The sequence below is a fragment of the Procambarus clarkii genome, chromosome 45 (genome assembly GCF_040958095.1).
Source record: "Procambarus clarkii isolate CNS0578487 chromosome 45, FALCON_Pclarkii_2.0, whole genome shotgun sequence".
NCBI classification, from domain to species: domain Eukaryota; kingdom Metazoa; phylum Arthropoda; class Malacostraca; order Decapoda; family Cambaridae; genus Procambarus; species Procambarus clarkii.
The window spans coordinates 4,877,141-4,897,076 of NC_091194.1; the positions used below are offsets into that span (position 1 = coordinate 4,877,141).

Here is a 19,936-nt window from a genome sequence, read left to right on the forward strand (position 1 = left end):
ACAGCTGACTTGTATCTTCTTTTCTTTGTCTACATTCACCCACAAGATTAATTTTATAGTCTGCCATACATACCAAAATTGGCCCAGTATACATCAGACAAAATGTTCAAAAAGTAAAAAGCATAATATTTGAAAAAGGTTCACAAACTTAAATTAGTTAAATTTATCTATACGTGTAAAGATTTTCTTAACCAAAGAAAGCTAAAAAAAAAAGAGAAGAAACTGGACTAAATGGTTCTCCTCAGGCCCCAGCCCCATGCTGATGATACCGCCCAGTTACGGCAGATGGACTCTGGATGCTTGGCCAATAAGGTCAGTCTCTCTTCTCCAGATGCCCTCACGAGCCCACCTGCCAGACTTCAGGCTACTAGGGTCTCATTTGATACTGAGCGTAAGTCATTTTTGTCATAATGTTGCTGTGTTTCTGGTGCTTGTTTCCAATATACAATAATGTATAATGCTTGAAAAGGAATCATATTTAAAATATTAAGGTTTTACTTATTAAATAGTTTATTTTTTCATTTAATTCTTTTTTCTTTTACCTTTCTTTCTAATTTCCTTTAAAATCTCAGGAGAGGTAGTTTTTTGACATGCTAATTAAAATTCCAGAAATTGCCTTCTTTGTTACATTCAATGCTGGGTTTTCACCTATTCTTTATACACGTCTTGTATCACTTCCTCTTTCTTACAAGCTACACACACACACAAGTTCAAGTGTTTGTAGCTTGTAGTTTCCAAATGATAAGTGCTATTCTCTAGTGAAATGCCCTGTGGTCCTGTATGACTACAGAACATGTTCCCTTCAGACTGACTCATCTTGTGAGGGAATTGAGCTGGAATTGTGAAAGTAACCCAATGGTTGGTTAAATATCTGCATATATAAGACTCCAGTATTCTTGCTGATACAATTCTAGATAAATTATTTATCAATCAATCCATATTGCAGGACATTTTCCCGAATGTTCAGGTGATGTGGAAAATAGTAATCAGCGAGCAGAAGGATCAGAAAAGGAGAAGTGGGTTCGTCGCCGTGAACGTAAAGAGAGAAGAGATTCTGAAAGACGAGGTTCTATCAATACATCAGACTCTGACAATGGTATGTCCTTATATTGGATTATTAGATCAGATGTAATTTTATCTAGATTTTCTATACCTCATAGATTATATCACAAAGGCATAAATCACTTGCATAAATCATTGAAAACTTGAGTGGATGTTTAGTACTGTACTAGGATACAAGTCCTACCTGAATATCTTTTATCATCATATCAGTCATTGGTAGTCACTGCAGGAAATATCATGGGATAAATGTAAACACTATGAAGTTGTCGTAATATATTTATTGATGTTAAATAAGGTGTTTGCATTAACCAATAAATAGGTAATAAGTATAAAATGCATTCTGATCAGTACAATAATTTACAAATGTTCTACAATGGAAGTACAGTAAATAATGTGTAAAGGTGAATTGATATCACAAGACAGCTACTTTGACTTGAGTGGTTTTTCCTAGAGGGTGCTATCTAGACATGGGTGGATTTTCCTAGAGGGTGCTATCTAGACATGGGTGGATTTTCCTAGAGGGTGCTATCTAGACATGGGTGGATTTCCCTATGTGAATCTATCTTGACTTAGATGGGTGGATTCCCTTAGAGGGGGCTACCTGGACACGAATAGGGGGTTTCTTCCTAGACGAAGCTACCTTGACTTTGATGAGGGCCTGTTATATCTTTGCAAGTCAGAAAGCTGTGCTAGTGGAGACTGTTCCAATTAGGGTCTTCTGTACTCAACTGGTTTCTGATTAGGAAACTAGTGAAAGAATTTCCTGTTAATGGTAATAGCAAATATTGACAACAATGCAGAACGTCTCCACTAGCATTGTTCAGCAACTGGCTTATAGCCTAGTGAACTTGCTGTCTGTCTGTCTGTCTGTAAGTTCTGTCTGTGCACAAATATAAGCTGTACCTAGTTGTAAGCTGCAGGGTTAGTTTTGGACATACAGTATTTAATAAAAGAAAAAACTAAATTTTATGCCCCCACACTTTAAAATTCCATAATGGCTGTGACTTTTGTTTACTAAATGTGATTCATTTTAGAGGCATGGGGTAAAGTGTCACTCTTGTATACTATATATTATATGTTTTTGCATGGTAAAGCGAGTCCTCAGAGCACAGTACTTTAGTAAAATGTGTGTATTTTACTTCATTAGACAAAAATTTTATCATATAGTATTTCAAACACTTTCATAGAAGTTTTATTCCATATTATTTAATGTATTTAAAGAATTAAGAAGCTTTAATTATTCCTTGTTCCAGTTACATGGTGAAGGGGCAAGAGGGTTTGAAAAGATCTCTATTCCTGGTAGGTTAAGATACACTCTGGGACCTGGCATTTCGAAGCCAATGATATATTGTAAGGAAAGCTTTCGAGGTTATACCCAGGAGGTAACTTTTTATTAGACTCGATGCTGGATTATATTTTTGGCGGTTGGGCAGAAAGTTTCATAGCTAGGTGACATGATCTGATATATCTGTAGAGTAAGTGTTAAAGAAATAATTATATTTTTTCAGACATCAAGCAAGTTAGAAGTAGTTTCTCACGAGAATCATCACATCAGTCACATGAAGGAAAATTACGGTCATCTGAGTCTCCAAAGAAAAGCCTCACACCCTCTGCTACTTTGGCTATAGCAAAGTATGAAGGGTGTGATGCTGAGGAAGAGGAAGATGATGAAGATAAAGAGGACGAAGGTATCAGTGACAATGCGAAAGAATATCGGGGTTTTTCAAACAGCCCTCCAACTTCTATAGGACATGTTGAAGAAGCTCTACCTTCTGTAGAATGTATTGAAGAGGCTCCAACTTCTGCAGGTGATGTTGAAGAAGCTCTAACTTCTGTAGAAGGTGTTAAGGAAGCTCCAATTTCTGTAGGAAGTGTTAAGGAAGCTACAACTTCTGTGGGACGTGATGAGGAGCCTCCAACTTCTGTGGGACGTGATAAGCCTCCAACTTCTGTGGGATGTGATGAGGAGCTTCCAACTTCTGTGGAATGTGTTGAAGAGCCTCCAACTTCTATGAGCCATGCTGAGGAAGCCCCAACTACTGTAGGCCATGCTGAGGAAGCCCCAACTTCTGTGGGCCATACTGAGGAAGCTCCAACTTCTGTGGGCCATGCTGAGGAAGCCCCAACTTCTGTGGGCCTTGCTGAGGAAACCCCAACTTCTATGAGCCATGCTGAGGAAGCCCCAACTATTGTGGGCCATGCTGAGGAAGCCCCAACTCCTGTGGGCCATGCTGAGGAAGCCCCAACTCCTGTGGGCCATGCTGAGGAAGCCCCAACTCCTGTGGGCCATGCTGAGGAAGCCCCAACTTCTGTGGGCCATGCTGAGGAAGCCCCAACTCCTGTGGGCCATGCTGAGGAAGCCCCAACTCCTGTGGGCCATGCTGAGGAAGCCCCAACTCCTGTGGGCCATGCTGAGGAAGCCCCAACTCCTGTGGGCCATGCTGAGGAAGGCCCAACTTTTGCAGTGTGTTTTGAGGAGCCTCGAGCTTCTGTGGGGCGTGTTGAGGAACTTCCAGCTTCTGTGGGACATGCTGAGGAGCCTCCAGCTTCTGTGGGACATGCTGAGGAGCCTTCAGTGTCTGTGGGACATGCTGAGGAGCCTGTAATGTCTGTGAAACATGTTGAGGAGCCTCAGATGTTTGTGGGATGTTTTGATGACCCTCCAACTTGTGTTGCACCTGTTGAAAAACGTGCTGATGTTGAAAATTTAGAATTGTTGGGAGAAATTTCTAAAAAGATGCATGATCTCCTTTCACCCAAGAGCATAGATGATTATGGTAATAAGGATACACAGTTCTTTGTAAAAAATACTTCTTCAGATTCAAGTTGTATCACAACTGAAGACAAACCTATTGAATCCAAAGATAAATGTCAGAATCAAATTGCAGATATATCTGCTTTATCAGAGATTTTATCCTCTAATCCAGAGAGGAAGGAGAAAACAAATCAGGGTTGTGATAATATCTCGCAAACACTAAGATTTTGTGGAGAGACTGAATCTGTTGAGTCATATCGGACAGAAACTTTTATACCAAAAGATGGTAAATTGGAAGATGTAGATACTGATTCTGCATCTCGGGTGCTAACTCTTGTAGAGGGGGCTTCAACTCTTCTTGAAATGCAAAAGCCAATGAAGGATACTGGTCATCGTTTGTCACTCCCTCTTAATGAGCTGATAAGGTATGTGAAATCATGGATGGTTTTGCATGTTTAATTGACCATGTGTGTGTTCTTGGGATTTGAAGTGTAGAGAGATAATTAGGAGAAAATAGATATTTGACTAAATTTTGTATACATTGTCACTTGTTCTCATACATATACATACTGTAATATTAAAATTTACCCCCTTAGCTGAGTTCAGTTGGTATTGGTATCTGTCACAACTATTAACGTGTGTAGAGACATGGGAAGTCTCATTCGTGATTCCGATTTTCAAGCTTGCAACTTGTTCAACAGTCACTGTGAAATGTTTAATCTGAGGCTTGCTCTTTGTAATTTGAGAGTTTAATGGTCATGCTGGGAAATAGTAGTTCTTGTGGCAACTCTGCTTAAAGTTGTACTGAGTATCCAGTCCTATGACAGGAAAGTAAATCACATGGCTCTGATAATGGCAGAATAGTTTGCTAAAAACTAATCTTTTTATGAGTTCAAAACTACATTTTTTTTATAGAGTTGATATTTACATGTAGCTCACAACTTCAGATGTGGCTCCGAAAGTCTTCCTCGTCCTTCAGTGTCTGCAGAAGTGATCAGGAAATCGGCTAGCACTGATAACTTTACCCCATGCAGCACTGAAGCGTCTGTTGAACAATTAAAATCTGCACCCAGCTGTGCTATGAACTCAGGAGGGAGGTAAGTTGCTGATTGACATTGCTGTAAAAGATTCATGAATATGGACCTGCATTTTAATTTTGTGTATATACAATACATTGTTTATGTATTATTTAGCAAACAGTGTAACAAAGGTATATACTACTACAGAATATGACAACCAGCATCCAGATTTGTTGTAAGTGTATATTCCCTTTTGCTCACATTAACACTTTCGCTTGGGGATGACGCAGCATTGCGTCATCCGTTTACTGGCGGTAATGCCGGGGATGACGCAGCATTGCGTCATCCACTTTAAAAATTCGCCAAAAATCAGGTTTGTATCCGATTTTTTGGGGACTGGTTTTAAAATGTGCGCCGATGTCTTCCCATTTCCTTTGTTGAGCCTCGTGGCCCTCAGGCGGCTTGGCACACGCCGTGGGCCCATTGTCTTTGCTCCACTGTTGTGACCAATGTCGTCTCCCCTCGCATCTCAAACGTGTGAACATTTCGGCTATTTTCCGTGGCTATATTTCTTACTGCGGCTTTAGAAACTATCTACGCTTACTCCACGATGGATAGTAATCATGAACAAGGCCCTTCCAGGAAGAAAATTGCGAAAGAAAGGCTTGAAAAGGGTGGGAATTGGGAGTGTAGTAGGAAGGCCTCTGAGCGCTCACTCACGGCTAACGCGTGGCCCGTCTTCAACTCGTCGGCGGTTGGAGCGTGACCAGGTGTTTTTTTTTATATGCTAATGTTCCTCTAGAGAATTTTATTACGAACCCATTGAGACCAAAATGAAAGACCTAGGACAAAAATTGAGGTGACCAGAGTGAAAATAGTGAAAACATTTTATCCCGTTTGCGCGCTCCCGGGTAACTCGTTCGCACTTTCTCTGTTTGCTGCGGGTAATTAGCCGGGCTTTTGGAGTTTATATGCATTTAGTGCTGTAGAGAATTTTATTGCGAACACAATGATACCAAATTTATTCTCGTAGAAGGAGAATTGAGGTGACAAAGTTGAAGAGAGTATACACTTTTCGGAATTAACGCGCGCTTCCGTGACACGCTGGGGCCCATATCGCCCTGTCGAGGGGTGGCGCGCGGGGTGAGCGAAAGTGTTAACAACATGTCTACTATTTGTATATAACTGAAACCATGTTGGCACAGTGCAGTATCTTAGTCTTTTCACTCAAGTCATGAATTGTTATGTTGCACAATCACAATAATTGTGATTGTTCTTGAGTAGAATAGAAATTCAAGTTGCACTCTTACCTCCATTCTGTTTTTGCTCTATCCCATTTTCCTGCCTCTTTTTTTAATACATGAATGTTCCCTTTCATAGCTGTGGTTTGTGGGCAGAATTTATAAAAAGCCGTCACAATTCTTCAGAGCTTATGAAGAGCCGTAACAACTCGGGAACAAACGCTGACCTGTTAAAAAGTCGTCATAATTCAGGTTAGTATTGAGGATTTAGAATTTATGTAGTATGTATTTTTCCAGATCGTAAGAATTAAATTTTTACTGTGTTAAGTATTAAGAAATTGCAAGTAGAATACTAAAATTATATTGTAAGAAAGAGTTAAATGAGAAGCCATGTGTTCGGTGAGATGGAGCTAAAAGATGTGAAGATTATTTTAGGCTGTGAGTCACACATTAAGCAAAGGTGGTTTGTGGAACATTGAGATTGAACATTGACCAAGCCAAGACCACTTAGTCTGGTCTTGTAGGCCAACTGGGAGAGTTTATAGACATTTAGATTGTAGATCAGTTTTCTGAGCATGGCATATTCAGTTGCTCCTGGTGGCACATGTATATTTTAATGCATTGAGACATGTTCATTCATAATATTCATTACGAGGATCTGCTGCTGTATAAATTATCCACTTCAGTTTTATGGATAAAGCAGATACGTATGCTAGATACATAAAAAATGTATAAATGCACCAAGTGACATAATTCAAGTAAGCATTTTGAATTTTTGTTGGGTGCACTTTGGGTATGTTTATCTTGAAAATATTTAGATTGACTTCTCTAATGTTAAAGGATACTGATTTTTTGTCAAACTCTTTTTACCAAAAATTAATAGTTTTAAAATAATATGTTGTTCTCATCAATATAAATTTATAGGAACTGGAGGAGATATTCTTAAAAGTCGTCACAACTCTGGCACTGGATCTGTCCCGGGCGGGCCATTTTCTGATGTGTCAAGTTTGTTGGAGTCAGGCCAGACGACTGAAGATGGCTGTGAAGGGGACATTAGTGATTCGGATAATGATTGTTGTGATTGGTTGCAAGATTTTGAATCTGTGAGGCCATTCTTACCAGAGTTTTGGCTAATCTTAAGAGTGTCTATCGATCGTGTTGATACTTTCTTCCACTGCAGGTGAGTTTTGATACAATAAACTTTATTGTACAATCCATTGTTGTGTCTTCATTATTCTGTTTGATTCTGAGGGTCAACATAAGAACAACATAATTTCAACATCCCTGAAGCCTGGTCTTTGACCAGGCTTCCTGGTTGGTGGTCTGGTCAACCAGGCTGTTTGATGCAGCTGTTCACAGCCTAAGATTAGAGTCACAGCCTGATATCCTGTGACTTGAATTTTTGGGTCCTTGAACCATAGTTTAAATAATTGCTTAATATTTTGTTGTAATAACAGTAAGATGGTAGGATATGCAACTTTAAAGTTTTAGGTATCCCAGGAGAGGCTACTATATTCTTTTTGGTTTTCCTTATTATTTCTAATCATGCAGAGTTGTAGCATTCAGCTTTGTGAATTGGTGGTATATATTGAAATTGAATACATCAGTTGAGGGGTAGATGGCAGACCTTAAGTCAGGAGTTAAGACCTTGTAGAACCTTAAGACCTTGTCAAGTGCAACTTAATTTCTACACCCATGCTCCTGATGCCAAGGAAGATACTTCCAGTAGACTAAGTTGCAATGATTTCCCAGGTAGTTCCTCTAAGCTGATGTCACCAGCACACACAACACTTGAGTTCCCCAAGCATTTGGTGACAATATCTTAACTCTGAGGAGCGACATCTTTTCCCACAATCTTGCCCCCATTCTTGGCAATCAGAGTTCAACTCGCTGCCACAAGATGAATAGCTCCAAAATCAAAGGAAATTGCAACGCGCTTGACCTGCCTTCGAAAAATATTTTGAATCGTCAAATTACCAAAAACTCTGAGTTGGTTTTTTTTCTCCATTGTCACTGCTTGGCAAATCAAATCATACAGGGAAGACCCCCATTTAAATCATACTAACATTGAAATTTGCTGAATTTCTTACAAGAAATTTACCCAAAAATTTGTAAATGATATTTTTGTTAACCTCAACCAGCCCAATTTGTATTTTCTTGTAAAAAAAAACCCAACAAATTTACATGGTTATGGAAGATCTTTGTATAATAAATACATTTTAAAACAGATTGAGTGGATATAAATAGCTTCTTCATATGGGCCAATAGGACCTCTGCAGTTTCCTTGATTCTTATGTTTTATGTTTAACAGAAATTTGAACTTGTATTGTGTAATTGCTTTCTGCATTCATTACCAATAATATGTACCGAAGGTAACTATTTTACTTACCTGCATTATTTATGTAATTATAGTATTTAAGGATTTGGGCAATTCTATATTTTTTTGTATTAGGTTATCTTTTGCTATAAAATTAGTATTTATCCAAGTAAAATTTTATTTATTCACATTATACGTTCACTATCACTGTGTGTGTGTGGGAAATTACAAAGCTGATTGTAGACTTCTATATAATGTATATTTATCTCCATTTATCCTTTTTCATCCGTAAAATGTGATTTCATAATTTTAATATATTTCATCTTGCTGTTGCAGTGTGTAGCTACTTGAGATGAAGAAAGTTTTATCAAAATAAAATTGTCATTATAACTTAAGTGCTGGACAGTACTAAATGTTGAAATAAAGTCCAACAGCTACACATGCACTTGGAACGAATTTGATTTAAAACATCATGATCACTATTTTCATTACTAGTACCTTTTAGAAATTCCATAATCTCACCCAATATATATTTATCTTATAAAGTAACTTATTCTGAAAAGTATTTGCAATTTTCGTCTTCACACAGAACTGAATCTGAAATGGCTCGGTGGCGTGAAATTCAGACAGAGGTAGTACGCTGTGTGCGGTCGCTTGTAAAACTCGTAAACCAAACACTGCTTCTTCAAGACCTGCACAATACACGTATGTGCAATCATCTATTGGAACCTGAGACTTCTGATGACATTTGGCGTCATGAAGATACAAAGGGCAGAAGTGTTGATGGTGAGTATTGCTTGGCAAGGTAAAAAAATTTGGTTTAACTATTAAAGATAAAAATTAAAGTAAAAGAGAAATAATCTAAACTGAGTAAGGAGGAACATTTTAGGCTAGGGTTTCTTTGCTCCATTAGCACCTGCACACCAATTTAAAGTTTGATGATCAAACCACACATCAGAAGATGGTGAAGCAACGACATTTCAGTCTGTCCTGGACCATTGTAAAGTTGTGTGAAAGCAGAGAGGAAGGTACGGGCAAATAAATAAAGTGAGGTGAGAGGTAAGAAGCAGGTAAGAGAAAGGTAAGAGTATGATGAAAGATAAGAATAGGATGAAAGATTAGAATGGGATGAAGGTAAGAATATAAGGAAGGCAAGAAGACTACTATTCACCTCGCACTGTGCTCTCGCCTTATTTATTGCCTGTACCTTCCTCTCTTCTTTCACATGACTTTATGGTAGTCCAGGATGGAGCAAAACATTGTTGTTTCTTCATCTTGTGATGTGGGGTTTGGTCATCATATCTTCACCCACAGTATTGTGATTCATCGTATGCATCTAGATTTTGTTTTGGTTGTACGCCAGCTGGTGGATTGTTTTCAAAGAAGAAAGTACTCTACTCAGCTGGAGCTTCAAATCAGCTGTAGCAAGAAATAGATTTTAGCTTGCCAGCATTCGGAGATAAAAAGGCCTTTCTTCATTCTTTTTACAGTGTAAAGTAACTTGAAATTTACATTGTTTAGTAATGTAATGGGAGGATTGGGGGAGGAGTTAGATGGGAAGGGTTCTTGGATGGTGACTATCCTGGAAAAGCAATGGGTCCTGCAACCTTCCAATTGAGTCCCATTATGAGTGATGTTATAACAACAAAGCTTGCCAATTTAAGTAATTTTTCTAGTCCCAATTTTGTACTTGCTTTTCCTTAGTCAATTTTAGGTAGTCTGTTTTAAGAAAATGCATTTTGAAAAAAATTGAAAAATTGTGTACATGATTTTATAAGCAGAGAGAGAGAGAGAGTGTTGGTTCTATGAAGTAGTTTAACTGTAGTTTTCATTTGGTTATATTGCACATAACACTGTATTTGCATTGTATTTGAAAATTTAATGAGACTTTGATGAACCTATGCCTAATAAGGTAGAGATTATCATGCACTGTATGTGTTTTTCTCTAGATAGTGACCCGGAATATAGAGGCTATTTAGAAGCAGCTTTCAAGTTCAAAGCTGGAGCCTTTGCCTGCAGAGTAGTGTGGGAAACCAAGTTTGAACTTCATCCCAAGGTGAAGTTGTGTGCAGGAAAGGTGGGCAGCAAGGGAATTCAAGCACTTCGCACAATACTGAACCCATTCTCTGTCAATAACCGCAAGAATATGTTTGTCTATGAAGATAGTTCTGGCAATGGCTCAAATGTATTCTATCTCAGGTATTTGCTTCTTATGTTTATTATCTGCTGTAAGGAAAGAATTATACAGTGCTCTAAAGATCTGAAGTTCTACTGTACAGGTATATAGTAGTGTTGTAGTGAGCATGAAGTTATTTTGTGGTGTTGTAGTGAGCATAAAGTTATACTGTGTAGTAGTGTTCTAGTGAGCATGAATTTATTCATGTTCTCGTGAACATAGTTACACTGTATGTAGTAATGAGCATGAAGTTATACTGAGCATTATAGTAAACATCAAGTGATATTATGTGTAATAGTAAGATGGTAGTGTATTTGTAGTGAACATCAAATAATACTTATTATATATTTGAGGTTGAAGGAGCACCAGTCCACAACAATATCACCGCAAGTTGAGGGACGTCGGGATGAGACTGGATTATCCCGCAGCTCCTCGGCAGTGTCACTGGGAAAACGAGGAACTAGAGAGGATGATCCTTCAAATCTCAAGACTGTTTGCACATCTCAACATTATGTAAGAGCAGTTATCTTGTAGCTTTAGGTCAAATATTGTATGCTTTACTTTTGCAAGGAATTAATATAATGGACAGAGTAGTCTACCTGCAGTATAATGCACCTCTGAATGACAAAATTTGAAATACTATAGGTACTTTCATGATTTCCAAATTAAATAACATTTTGTAATATAGAGGCAGTACACGATGTGTGATTATGTTATTATGCTCTATATTGTTATATATCATATAAATACATAGCCCAATGTTAATACCTGTTACTTTCACCAGTGTCCATTTTTTTTTAAATTATTTTTCCTTCTTTGTTTTTATTGGATTTTGTTGTAACCTCTACATCCTGGAGAGTGCATACCCGTCCTTAACTATGTGAAGATAAAATGAAATTGGTCAACAAACAAATAAATCAGTCACAACTCGCAGAACTTGGGACTTGACTTTGTTTTTGGATGATTTTTTCACAGATTTCAAGCTTAATTTTCTTTGTCTCTTTAGGTCGTTTTGATTAGGGACAAGATTAGGGCTTTTTTCACTTATAAAAAGTATACCCTAAATATATCCCCTAAATCATTATTATTATTATAATTATCCTTTTATTTTGTTTTAGTGGGAGGTTATTTGTTCTTGACTTCATTTCAACATGTATTGACCTACAACTTTCACATATTCGAGTACGAATGCCAAACAATGTTTATTAAAACATAGAGGTAAATTAATGAATTACAGCTACCTTTATTCAGTGTCGATAACGTCAACTTCAATTATCTCTAAAGCTAGAGTTTCAACTTTGAGTGGCTTCTGAAATTCCAGTTTCTGACCGATTCTCACCATTTTGACATATTGTGTGTTAAACTGTCTGTTCTACAATCCCTTGAGAATGGATTTTTCATAAACCCTAAACACTTGGAGTTATACAATATTTTGTCTAAATTTGATGCATATTTCAAATGTCATATTGACAATTTTTTTTTCAGTAAACTAAACTATATCTATAAAAATTAAGATCATATGCTATTCTAAGAGCATAATAACATCAAATAAACAATTGGTGATATTTTATATTTTTGCAACTGATTTCAAAATCTGACATTTTCAATACTGTATTCAGTTTTATAATTATTTTTTATTTTCTTGTTTTTCAAGTTACATTGGTATCATTTAGACAAAGTACAAGCATTTGCCTAGTAGATTATTCACCAAAATTTAAAAGCGTTTGAGCAAGAAACTGAGCTCCTAATCAGGGCATATATGTATACCTTGTGCAGCTTATGGGTTAAATCACTATGACCAGCTATATAAACTAGGCCTTTTGTCTCTCAAAGTGGAGGAGTGAATTAGGATAGAAAATAAATTTCATATCCAATTAAAAAAGTTAAAATGCAAGTCAGTGTCTGTACTTAGAACTGTTTAAAGTTTCTCTGTTGTTGGCATCTTCAGAGTGAATTTCCTGAAGGTACTAATTTATCACAAATACAGATACAGTATATAGTACATTACAGTACTGTACAAAATATAGGCAATGTGATATGCTTTCAGGAGCTACGGCCACGTGTAAGTTCCTTTGGAGAGAAGGATGTTATAATGGAAGGAGTACCATCGGCACCAGCACAACGCAAGCGAAATCACTATATAATTCTTACTGTGCATGGAATTGCTGAACCAGGTATTTTTAATTTTACCATTCATTTTATTAATTTAAAGGATCAGGTGCCAAGCTTTTCTTTGCTTAGTTGGTAGCAGTTTTGTTTTCATCATCTTCAGTTACGTGAATTTGTCTGGATGTAAATATTAATTTACATGATTTTCCCAAGGGCCATTAATCCTAGTGGCCACTATGAGGACAGGAGTGGCATTAATATACAGTACAGTATTAGCATTTCATTTCTACATTTAATGTTACAGTATTTTGAAAATAATCCTAGATTCCTTTCATCCATTTTGTATGTTGGTCATGTGCAAGGCTTACTTTTCTATCACTTTTATTACCAATCTTCTTAGCTTCCTCTTGTCTTGGTCCTAATTACATCAAATCCAATTATTTGCTGTACAATAGGGAAAAATTTGAGATTTAAAGATAAGCTTGGAATGACAGTGGATCTAAGTAGTACAGTTTACAGGTGCTTGGTTCTCAACTGATAACCAGGAATCCTGGGTTCGAATCCCAGGTGGGACAGAAATGGTTGGGCACATATCCTTTCACCTAATGCTGCTGTTCATCTAGCAGTAAATAAGTATTCGAGGGGTTAGTAAACAGTTGTGGGGGGTTGCATCCTAGGGAGGATCAGTAGTTCCACTTTAGGAAGATCTCAATATAAGCCTAATGTACGTATATACATAGGTTTCCTGTTTCTGACAGGAAAATGAAACTGGAAAATACAAAATTTTGAAGCTAGTATGTGAATAGTAATGCTTTGATGACTACTTATAAAATATTTACCTTACCATAAATGAGTTTTCAAACTAATTACAAAATAAGTATGTCTGATATAATTGAAGAATACTGTATAGCATATAACCAAAAATAAGTTTCAGCATGGCCCCATCAATTGTTCTAACTAGGGCTACAAATCCACCCAGGTTCTGCTAACATGGCAGACTGTGTTTGACTTTGAGCCCCCCCACCAAGACAAGACACTTCTTCAGATGGTCTTGTCCCATAATTTAATAGCTTTAAAAAGTTTAAAATCATTTAATGAAGTGCCATTTGTACTCAGGCCCAGCAATCAAGGAGGAACTAGTTCGGATGTTACAGAACCGCTTGGATGAAGCAGTAGTTGAGGCAATTTGTTTGATGCTCTGGAGCAACCCACAACATAAGCTGACACCAGAGGATGTTCACTTTATTCAGCCACCTTATCAGTCACCAAAAACTGTTATCAGGTGAGCCTTTTGTGACTCTTGTGCAGTTCATGACCAGTGAGATTAATGGTGCTATTCAAGGCCGCCTAAAGTCATTTGGAATAGTTTATAAATTTGCAATTTGGTAAATGCCTGCCTAATTATTGTACATTATTAAAAATCAAATTATTGGAATGAACAATATCTTGTTTTTTTTTTTAATTTTGTTGTTCATGGTAGTTTGGAAGCATTAAAGTGGATTCATTCTCTTATTAATGAGAGAGATTATTAGGGTTCACTAACACTGCAACACCACACATAGTCTGATACATTTTATCACTCCCCACATTTGTCCATGTATTACTTTAATGCTCTCTGTATGTCTTGTTGTAAATGTAGCCAAGGAAAAAAGCTTGTAATATTGACAAGTTGGAATTCATGAAATATTGACAAACAGGAATTCATGAAATAGTAGTCTTTCTGACGTCATGAGAGAAATTAAATAGACTAGAGAGATGTGTATAGATATGGCATCCTGGGAAGGGCCATATGCAAGCAAAGCTTGAGATAGCAACATAGATCATTTTTGTTAATAGACACACAAACACACACTCACACATTCACTTTTGCAAACAGAGTGGTAGACAGTTGGAATAAGTTAGGCAAGGTGGTGGTGGAGGCTAAAACCATCGATAGTTTCAAAGTGTTATAGGACAAAGTACTGGGAAGACAGGACATGACAAGCATAGCTCTCATCCTGTAACTACACTTAGGTAATTAAACAATGTGTGTGTGTGTGTGTGTAGACATATATACAAATAGGTTACAATATAAGTATACATTGGTATAATATGAAGTTTTCTTTGGCAGGTTCACTGTGAATGCACATGCACTACCATATTTACAAGCTGTGGGTTATTATCTACGACAGAACATGCTATCCTGTGGCTTCATACACCCCAAGTTTGCTGATAATTGCCCTGAATATCATTTTCAGGCAAGTGTTCAAATTATGTTGATTGATACTGATTGGCTGCTTGATTATAGATACAACAACCTGTAAGATTCTAAGGGGAAATTGGTAAGGTAAACAAAGCAACATTGTTCAAAGCTAGGTACATCAGAACGAGGGGTCATAGATGGAAACTCGAAACACAGATGAGTTACGGACATCAGAGAGAACTTTTTCAATGTTAAAGCTGTCAATAAGTGGAATTGGTTAGATGCAGAGGTTGTTGAAGCTAATTCAGTTCAAAGTTTTAAATGTAAATATAACAAGAGCATGAGAAATGAATTATTACATTAATCTAAGAACATTCAGAAGGTGGGGCTAGGAGCCTAGCTCGACCATACAAGCTAGGCTAGGCAAGTACATTACAATGTAACTTCCACAAACTGGATTTCTTTCTAATGAATGCATCTAAACTCCAACAACAGTATTCCTATTGGAATATCTCTACTGAATTTAGATTTACATTTACATTTGTTGATGTTTGTTATGAAATTTGAATCAACCCCTTTTAAAAATTTATATCTACGTATTTATATAATTTACTAAATTTCAGCAGTCCCTGTGTCGCAGTGGTAAAACACTCGCGCAGTGCTTAGCGATTGCTTTGGCCTGGGTTCATATCCTGGCCGGGAAGAATTGACCTGCCAATCTTTAAATTTAGCCTCTGTTCATCCAGCAGTGAATGAGTACATGGTTGTTAAACGATTTGGTGGGTCGTATTCCGGGGAAATTTTTTAATTAAGGACCTGCCCAAAACTTTATGCGTGCTAGTGGCTTTACGAGAATGTAAGAACTCTTGTATATATAAATAAAACTATTGTGTTCTGGCTTCCTTAATAGCTCATGAAGTTTACAGCACAGGTTAATACCAGTGCCACCCCTACCTGTTCATAAGACCAATCTTAGCACCTCCTCAATTTTCCTGGAACCAGAATCTGGCTCCTTGATAGAGACGAGAGCATCATCTGGAAATCGAAGATCACACAGTGAATTGCTCAGAAAATCCAAGGCATTACAAAGCAACTTCTGCTTTATGAGAAATAATAAACAAATAAAAATAGGAAAGCAAAGCAACTGATGTTTATCACCAAACAGAGCCAGTGAATTCAGTGCTCAGTTAGAACTTTCATTATTATCTGTTATATCAAGTCATTTTGATCAGACTGGAGCAGAATCTTTCTGTAGCACTGAACTTCTACTGAACTTGGTTATAGTCGAGTAGAGTTCCATTATACTGTATATAGATTTAAAAATTTTCATTAGTGTGCTGTGTTTTTATGTGCTTATTTTATTGTTAAATCATGCCATTTATTTTTATGTGCTTTTTAATGAGTATATATAATGTTTTCTTGCTTGTAATGATTCTCCTTCTATAGGACTTCTCGGCTACAGATCAGGATCTTAGTAGTGAGCCAAACATCTTCTTATTTGTGCGTCCTAGAAAATCTGCTGCCAAGGGCATAGCATGTATTGCCTTTTCTGTAGTGGACGGAAGTGGATGTACCGTACAATATATTGGGTAAGAATGCATTTTATATATACTCACCACCACCACACCCGGTGTGTCCCACCACCACCACACCCGGTGTGTCCCACCACCACCACACCCGGTGTGTACACCACCACCACACCCGGTGTGTCCCACCACCACCACACCCGAGTACCGGGTTTTACCCTGTTTGTCATAATGAGGTTTAAGTTTGTGTTAAAGTTTGCTTTAAAGTACAGTACAGTATGTGTATGTTACAATAAATAGATCAGAGCAAACAACTGGAAGTGGAGGCAGTTTGGTAATACTTGTTTGTGTGGTGATTGTAGTTGGTGATTCAGTTGTTAGTAGTGATGTCATTTAAAAAAGGCTGTGTATTTCATCTGTCTTTCAGTTGTCCTCGACCATCTAAAGATGCATATCAAGAAATTTTTACCAAACAGGATTTTGAAGCACTCACTCACACGCAGGAATATCAGCCAAGTCCAACTAAAAGCCCTGGTAAGTTACTTGAGATATCTAATAGAAATTATTTTCTGTAATTCTAGGTACTGTGCTGTAATTCATTAGTACATTGTAACATTAGGTAACTGAAGCTGTGTCATGAGTAACTAGTAAGAATGATGCTACATATGAAAACCTGGGAGTTCTTGAGAGCCAGATAGTCAGCAGCAAGCTGCAGTTTTCAATACTGTTTAGTTAGCTGTCTGAGAAACATTCTAAGCATCTTCCAAAGTCTAGATTTTTCACACTATAAAACTTTTATATACTGTACTGTATTTAAGTATAAATATAAAGGTATTCACTGTATACTGTTGTTTTGTTTTGAGAACAAAAAACACAATTCTTAAATTTACTTTTACATACTCTTTAGATACCCTGCCACTTTTTTGCAGGACCAATGGCAATGCTTCAATTTAAAGTGTGGGAGAGTGGTCGTGTTGACTTGGATGAAGTACGTCGCTACCTTGTGGATTCAACACGCCACGCTCTTTGGGATGTGAATACAGAATATCGTCTGTTGACAGCCCCTGTTACGCTATCTCATCCAGTACAGCAATACTCCTCACCGGCATCTGAACCAAGCACTCCTAAAAAAGGTGAATTGAAATGTTTAATTTTATCTTAGCGAGACTTTTCCTTTAGCATTAAGTGTACTCCAAGGATTTATTTGCCCATCATCATCAGTTACATGTTTGACATTTTTTCTTTCTTTCATCAACCCTTTCAACTGCTTCAGTACAAAGGTTAAGCCGGGACAGATGTACTATGCAGTTTCAGATTATTTGTGTTTGGGATTACCAAGATATGATGTAACTTGAGTGACAGGTGAGTTAATGCAATGTTATTTCTATATTATTTTTTTTTTTTACTTTTGGAAGTATGAGTAATAATGTAATTATGTTATAATAAATTGAGTACTGTAATTACTTTTGGAATATGAACTTTTGTCATATACCATAGTGTTATTTTCCCATAAGACTTTAATCCTTTGTAATGACCTTGTATTGTGTTTTGAAGTTTGTGTGTATGAAGTTTACTCTTATGAAGTTCTAAAATTTACAGACAAACCAACAAATATATTTCACTATTCTGTTGCACAATTGAAATTAATTTACCTGCAATACCTAATTTTTATCTGAAAATTGTCTGAACCTTTGCCACCTCTTTTACATATCACCAGAGGGATAAATAAGATTATACAATGGTTATTTCTTCCTTTCAGTTTTTTGAAGGTCTGTGGCTTGATTAATTTTCATATAGGTTTCAGGTTAATTTTTTTTACTACCTCAGTTTTACAGCAGCTGTTAAATTATTTTTATTTTGCCTTGTGAGGTTTGAATTGAGATTTTTATATCTTATGTAATAAATATTACAGAAGGTGTCATATTTATGTATATATCATTACCTTGTAATAATTTTATACAACTTCTTCTGTCATAGTTTTTAGTGTTCATGCACTTCACATATTCATGGTCATGCTTACTTTCCATTTACGCAGGAAAATAAGAAATCACTTTGACAAATTAGCTATGCCTAACTAACATTCCACTCCATCTTTAGTCAGGACACCTTAAATCTTCCCAGGATCTTCCTAGCACAGGGTGGCTACAGCCGATTTTTCTTCAGATGGCTCTTAGCACCACACAAACCTTTCACTCTTTCAACCTCTTACCTTCCCTTCAAACCTTCCTCGCTGCTTCTTTCAAATAATGCTCCAAATTTTCCTTTCCAAGAAGCTGGTAATTTTGAGCTATGTATTGTAACCACTATATCTGTGCATTTCCAGAAATAAATATGTATTTTTAATGTCGCAATAATGATAAAGAGGTTACTGGTTTATCAGCACAGTATATTTCAGATGATTCCTTCAGGCATTTGAAATTTGTTTTTTCTATACACATATGTGCATTATTTAAGAGAATTCCATAATTGTTGTTAATTAAATGTAGAAACACGAGGTGCAGCAATGAGATCAGTGAGTTTGCTGGAGACAGGGACTCAGCCAGTAGAGGACCGCACGCGCTCAGTCTCCGTCTCGGGTGTCCCTCCTCATGTATGTCTCCCAAGAATGGCAAATAAACTAGGGAGTAAGTTAATTATTACATGGAAGTAGTGTACTGTATTGTGTGTACTGTACAAGATAATATTTAGCAATGCCTTTGTATTTTTTAAAGTCCAGTCTGGAAGCTACCAAAGAAAACCCACTTATAATGCAGTACACTGTATATACTTTACTAATAATGTACTACCCATATTTGCTTCATTAGTTTAGCTCCCAACCAGTTAAACCAGATTTGCATTAATTGTATAATACTTTAAACATTAGTTTAATTAATGTTACAGCACTTGCCTTTCATATTACTGTACCTTAATGATTTTGTTTGCAGTAGCTAGTTATCGGGGGGTAATGCTGCTTCATTGGACTTGTGCGTTGATATCAGCATACAAAATTAACAAAATGCATGTTCACTGCTCATCATTTGCATCATACATGCATGTTTTCTGGTCTGCTCATCAAATTTTTACAATGCAAGTTATTTAAATAAAAAAGATTATGGAAAACATTTTGTGCTTAAAGATAACGAGGTCTACATATATGTTTATATAAATATACAGTAACTTTTACATGTATGTGTTGAAGACATAATAGTCTTGTTGGCAAGAATAATAAGCACTTGAAAGACTCTTTAACTGATTATCTTAAATGCTCAGTAATATTTCCTACTCCTAGTCCCTCAAGGTTTGATGTTTATACAAACAGTTTGACAATTCACAAGGCATACTGTACACAGTGATACTATTTAGCGTATAATAAATGGTGCATGAATGGGGTGACGTTATTTAACATCACCATTTTTTCCATATCCTGCACTGCTTTCCTGTCTTTGGATTTATCTTCATCATCCAATGAAAGCAGAAACAGGGTGATGTATTACATAAATTCAGCTGGAGTAGCAACACAACATTAATGTTTGAGGTTGTAAAGTTCCTCCTGCACCTCAGAATCCTGGC

The 19,936-nt window shown here is 36.9% G+C and overlaps 1 protein-coding gene across 12 annotated transcripts in view; it reads left to right on the forward strand.

Annotated features, from left to right (window-relative positions):
* LOC123769849 (KICSTOR complex protein SZT2) overlaps nt 1–19,936 on the forward strand; it is a 146,510-nt gene that overhangs the window by 61,661 nt on the left and 64,913 nt on the right. For 10 of the 12 annotated variants that reach the window (XM_045761221.2, XM_045761225.2, XM_069301235.1 and 7 more), the window contains 16 exons: nt 246–391; nt 947–1,096; nt 2,571–4,242; nt 4,765–4,914; nt 6,217–6,329; nt 7,002–7,257; nt 8,984–9,180; nt 10,344–10,593; nt 10,924–11,083; nt 12,618–12,744; nt 13,796–13,961; nt 14,790–14,916; nt 16,308–16,450; nt 16,815–16,921; nt 17,317–17,520; nt 18,874–19,011. In XM_045761221.2, the coding sequence (XP_045617177.2) occupies nt 246–391; nt 947–1,096; nt 2,571–4,242; nt 4,765–4,914; nt 6,217–6,329; nt 7,002–7,257; nt 8,984–9,180; nt 10,344–10,593; nt 10,924–11,083; nt 12,618–12,744; nt 13,796–13,961; nt 14,790–14,916; nt 16,308–16,450; nt 16,815–16,921; nt 17,317–17,520; nt 18,874–19,011 (4,106 nt within the window). The remainder of the gene's footprint in view (nt 1–245; nt 392–946; nt 1,097–2,570; nt 4,243–4,764; nt 4,915–6,216; nt 6,330–7,001; nt 7,258–8,983; nt 9,181–10,343; nt 10,594–10,923; nt 11,084–12,617; nt 12,745–13,795; nt 13,962–14,789; nt 14,917–16,307; nt 16,451–16,814; nt 16,922–17,316; nt 17,521–18,873; nt 19,012–19,936) is intronic. The other 2 variants (XM_069301242.1, XM_069301243.1) reach the window with 1 other exon arrangement.